The sequence below is a fragment of the Nannobrachium achirus genome, assembly GCF_963921795.1.
Source record: "Nannobrachium achirus genome assembly, chromosome: 3".
Classification (NCBI taxonomy): Eukaryota; Metazoa; Chordata; class Actinopteri; order Myctophiformes; family Myctophidae; genus Nannobrachium; species Nannobrachium achirus.
Window position 1 is genome coordinate 72,935,451 of NC_137812.1, and position 5,414 is coordinate 72,940,864.

General features: G+C 45.6%; 1 protein-coding gene across 1 annotated transcript in view; it reads left to right on the forward strand.

Moving 5' to 3' along the window:
- Window positions 1-1,648: 1,648 nt before the first annotated feature.
- Window positions 1,649-5,414, forward strand: part of tmem178a (transmembrane protein 178a) — a gene marked incomplete at both ends in the record, with an annotated part of 19,661 nt that continues 15,895 nt past the window's right edge. Inside the window, 2 exons of the mRNA XM_080722779.1 lie at window positions 1,649-1,699; window positions 3,642-3,865. Coding sequence (XP_080578905.1) covers window positions 1,649-1,699; window positions 3,642-3,865 — 275 coding nt within the window. The remainder of the gene's footprint in view (window positions 1,700-3,641; window positions 3,866-5,414) is intronic.

Below are 5,414 nucleotides of genomic sequence, written 5' to 3' on the forward strand. Positions count from 1 at the left end.
TGCTAATGCAACAACAATCATCTGGGGATCCCACAAAATAATTTGGGGGGTCCCGACTCACACCACTGTCCTAAGAGACTTGGACAGAGAATAAAAAAAAAAAACATTGTGCTATTGAGGACCTATTATATGAGGGTCGTCCTATTGTTTTACTTAAAAAAAAAAGTTTAAGTGTTGAGTTTACAGAAGTTCCACTTTATTAAAAAATATATTCATTGATTCACTCGTCTACCAAAATTCATCGCACTGTGCTCAGGTCAAATATTGTGATATGTGATTAAAATGTGTTTCATTGCGATTAATTCATTATAAGTCTGTCATTAATTATATAATTGCTTTTAATCGTGCATCAAAAGTAGCAGACATTTATAATTTATGAAGAGAAATATAGGCCTATAAAGAAATAATAATAATATAAAAGAAAATGTGAAGATTAGGCAGCATAGAAACACACACGTGCACACACACACACACACACACACACACACACACACACACACACACACACACACACACACACACACACACACACACACACACACACACACACACCCCTTAGCAACCTCAGCATGGCAACAACATAACCTTTATTTTCAGAGAGAGAGAGAGAGAGAGAGAGAGAGAGAGAGAGAGAGAGAGAGAGAAAGAGAGAGAGAGAGAGAGAGAGAGAGAGAGAGAGAGAGAGAGAGAGAGAGAGAGAGAGAAAGAGAGAGAGAGAGAGAGAGAGAGAGAGAGAGAGAGAGAGAGAGAGAGAGAGAGAGAGAGAGAGTGAGTGGTAGAGAGACATAGACACATACAGGGAGAGAGAGAGAGCTTCAACAGCCAACACCCAGACAGCAAGCGAGCGGCGGTGTGTAGTTTGTTGTTGTGTAGTTGCTGTTGTGTAGTTGTGTGTAGGCTGCAGTCAGTGTGTGCGTGAGTGTTTGTGCGTGTGTGGGTGTGTGTGCGCGCGTGCGTGCGTGCGTGCGTGCGTGTTATACACACACATCCTACACACTCATCATCATCATCATCATCTTCATCATCATGATGATGGATTAAGCGCTGATGTGTTTAATTAATGCAATAATAATCATTTAATTCATGACGTCATTCTGCGTCGCATGGACGTGTTGTTCTGATCAAAACATTAATGATCATCAAAACAACACAACATTTGGATGACTTCCATCCAAGCAGCGGAGCAGAGCAGGCTGTGAGAGCCGGAGAAAGAGCCTCTGATCCGGGGGAGGGAGACAGAGGAGCGCCGCTATAGAGCTCCGCTCCAGACAGACATCCAGGAGCAGCTATAGGGCGGACAGCAGGCTGCTGTAGTACCCGCTGGAAGAGCCTCTGATCCGGGCTAGAGGGACAGAGGAGCGCCGCTATCCAGGCAGGAGGAGGACAGCGGGGACACGGGGCTGCAGTAGCCGCTGGAAGGAGCTCTGATCCGGGGCTCGGGAGAGAGGGGATCGAGGAGTAGCCGGGGGCTACGGTTTGGACCGCGGACCGGTGGTCCGTGGGACAGGTGTAAAAGGGGACCTGGGACCGCGGTTGACTGGGGTTCCGTACGTGGGAGCGGTGCAAAGGGGGCCGGGGACCGGCTGACAGGGGGCCCGTGGGACCGGTTCACTGGGGGGTCCGCGGGGAGGATTTAAAGTCTACATGCATGAAGTCCTCCTCGGCCGGGAGGGAGGACTATCCTCTGGCTGCTGTGAAGGTAAGGCCTGCTTTGATCACATATCATTAATGGCTGTTATCATTTATAGCTTGTGAGCATACATGGAACCAAATGGACCTTTAACAAATGGCCCGATAACCGCCCAATATCTTGTTACCATTCATCATCATATAATGTTATCATTGTATTATTATTATGCTAATCATCCTAAATCATTTACTGGAGGCTATAGGGAAATAACATCAGATCTACAAGCTCACTGCACATAATAGCATCGCAAGTTCGCAACACAATCTTGTCGGCTATTTGTCACCATCAAATGTTTTATTTTTAGCAGTCATGTAAAGTTGGATCAAATTCATATTCAGTGATTCATTTTGCATCAGTCTAGTATCAAGTTATATAGGCCTATATTTATATATCAATATTTATTTCTGTAAAGTTGTACAATTATTGAATACAGTCCAAGTTGAACCATTTGTTTTGATTTAATATGGACTTATTTCTTTTCCATATCATCGGTTATATATTGTATAATATACTGTTGTTTGTCATACTAATCGTCTAATAAAATGCCATTATTGTGATTATACATAATGTTTTTAAGGCTGTGTCATGCATGGTAAAGTCCCTGCCCACCACTAGGTGGAGCAGTGCTAAAGTCCCTGCCTGTATCGATCTTTTTTTCCCCCAGTAAAGTGTTGTGTAAACATTGTGAGTAATGTTATATCCGGGATGCGCGGACAGGAAAGTGAAGCTTTTGGTCTTGCTTCCCTTGACATTACACTAATATAAACTAGAAATGCTGTTCCTACGAAACAGTGTGGGCTCGCATGGTAGGCTATGGGCACAACGATCTAATCTTTGGCTGCTCCTCATTGGCTCCTATTGATCACTCACACCATGGAGACTTGAGTTCAATAATAATTTTAGTTTTTTGTCGCATTCCTAAGACAATAATTTTTACCCCCATTGATTCCAGATGGGGATGTGTTGTTGTGTCTAAGGCGCTGTACAGACATTTGCGTGAAACATCTTCTCCGTATAGTCTGAGAATGACCACTGGAGGCGCCGTACTAATGCATTGTCAATGGAAGGTTGTTTGGTGTTTTGTCGTTGCCGTGTCTCTTGGCCAAAAGACAGGCTGTGGTTGAGAGACACGGCAACGACACAAAACCAAACAACCTTCCATTGACAATGCATTAGTACGTTGTCAATGGACAACGTACTAATGCATTGTAAACTAGAAATGCTGTTCCTACGAAACAGTGTGGGCTCGCATGGTAGGCTATGGGCACAACGATCTAATCTTTGGCTGCTCCTCATTGGCTCCTATTGATCACTCACACCATGGAGACTTGAGTTCAATAATAATTTTAGTTTTTTGTCGCATTCCTAAGACAATAATTTTTACCCCCATTGATTCCAGATGGGGATGTGTTGTTGTGTCTAAGGCGCTGTACAGACATTTGCGTGAAACATCTTCTCCGTATAGTCTGAGAATGACCACTGGAGGCGCCGTACTAATGCATTGTCAATGGAAGGTTGTTTGGTGTTTTGTCGTTGCCGTGTCTCTTGGCCAAAAGACAGGCTGTGGTTGAGAGACACGGCAACGACACAAAACCAAACAACCTTCCATTGACAATGCATTAGTACGGCGCCCCCAGTGGCCATTCTCAGACGATACGGAGAAGATGCGTGACGCTATGTGTGAGTCCAGCCTTAGGAATGCGACAAATACAAAAACAATATTATTGAACTCAAGTCTCCATGGTGTGAGTAATCAATAGAAACAAAAGTCATTTTGGGGGTGAACTACTCCTTTAACCCGGAATTCCCCTTTATTTATTTTTTCCTTTACAAACATTCCGACGTGGCGATTCGTCTGTTCTCAGGCTGTTTACAAACATTCAGAGGTTGTGATTGGCCCATTGACAGACTGTTTACAAACATTCAGAGGTTGTGATTGGTGCGTTGGCAGGAGAGGCGGGCCATGGTGAGCGTGACAGCGGTCAGTCTGATTGGCTCGGCTGTGTCTCTGCTGCTATTGGTGGTGGCCATCTTCTCTGACCACTGGTACCAGACGGACACCCGCCGGCACAAGGAGAACTGCGATCGTCATGGCAACGACTCCAACGACCAGAAGAACAGAGACATGCCCATCTACCACCTGCCATTGGTCCACGACACAGGCCCCGCCCACGGGTAAGATATGCCACCTTGGGGGCACGGTGGTGCAGTCAGTGGCGCTGTCGCCTCACAGCTAGAAGGTCCTGGGTTCGATTCCCGCCGGGGGACGCTGTGGGTGCTGGGGGCGTGTTCTCTCCTCCGCTGCGTCATCAGTGCCCACACCCTTGCGACTTGGACTCCTCATAGAAGGAAGCATGAGGTCAGTCCATTGCTCCCCAGGTTTGCAGAGGGAGTGTAGCGCTCAAGATTACATTAGATAATTGACAACGGGTGAAAACGGGATATAAAATCATGGGATAAAAAATAAAAATAAAAACATTAGCAGCTACGCTAGCTAGAAGGAATGACATCAACAACACATTAGCAGCTACGCTAGCTAGAAGGAATGACATCAACAACACATTAGCAGCTACGCTAGCTAGAAGGAATGACAACAACAACACATTAGCAGCTACGCTAGCCAGAAAGAACCTCAGTAAGGGCATGATAGTAGCCCCGCCCACGGGCAAGACATATCACCTGTGGAAAATTACCGCGTCACTGACACGTTTCACCGTTTTAGCATGTTTACCCTAACCCTTTGCTTCTAAATGGGAGCGTGTCGCTGTTACTACATGTCATCTTTTCGACACCCGACTCTAACCCTCACCCTAACTCTAACCTCCGTGGAGTGAGTCGCTAACCCTCCGGTCAAAATGATGGTTGTTCGAAAGAGTGCGATTTCCTCCTTCTAAATTACGATGATCTCGTGGTGATTGCCGAGTCTACTTTCACTTCCTACCTGCCGTGTGGTGCCCTGTGCTGCAGCACCTAAAGCCCTCCTTGCATTAAGGGCTGAGTAGAACATGTATCATTATGTTTACCTTCTCCAGGCAGGGTAAGATAACCTATTAGAACATGTATATGTATGTATGTATGGTTATCTTCCCCAGGCCAGGGCTGGATTAGCTTAATCAAATATCAAATGTGTGGGCCCCTCCTCTGTTTGCTTTCTTGGCCCACATATGATCATCATAGCTTAAAACCGGAGCTGGGTAGTGCATGTCGGGAGGGAGGGGGGTTATGGTGGGGGGCCCCTAAAAAATGATCGGCCCATGGCCCTTGCGTGGGGTAATCCGTCCCTGCTCCAGGCAGGGTAAGAGAACTTATCAGAAAATGTATTATCTTCTCCAGGCAGGGTACGATAACCTAGTCCTAGTAGAACGTGTATTATCTTCTCCAGACAGGGTAAGATAACCTGTAGAATGTGTATTATCTTCTTCAGACAGGGTAAGGAAACCTAGTAGAACGTGTATTATCTTCTCCAGGCAGGGTAAGATAACCTAGTAGAACGTGTATTATCTTCTCCAGGCAGGGTAAGATAACCTAGTAGAACGTGTATTATCTTCTCCTGACAGGGTAAGATAACCTAGTAGAACGTGTATTATCTTCTCCAGGCAGGGTAAGATAACCTAGTAGAACGTGTTTTATCTTCTCCAGGCAGGGTAAGATAACCTAGTAGAACATGTATTATCTTCTCCAGGCAGGGTAAGATAACCTAGTAGAACGTGTGTTATCTTCTCCA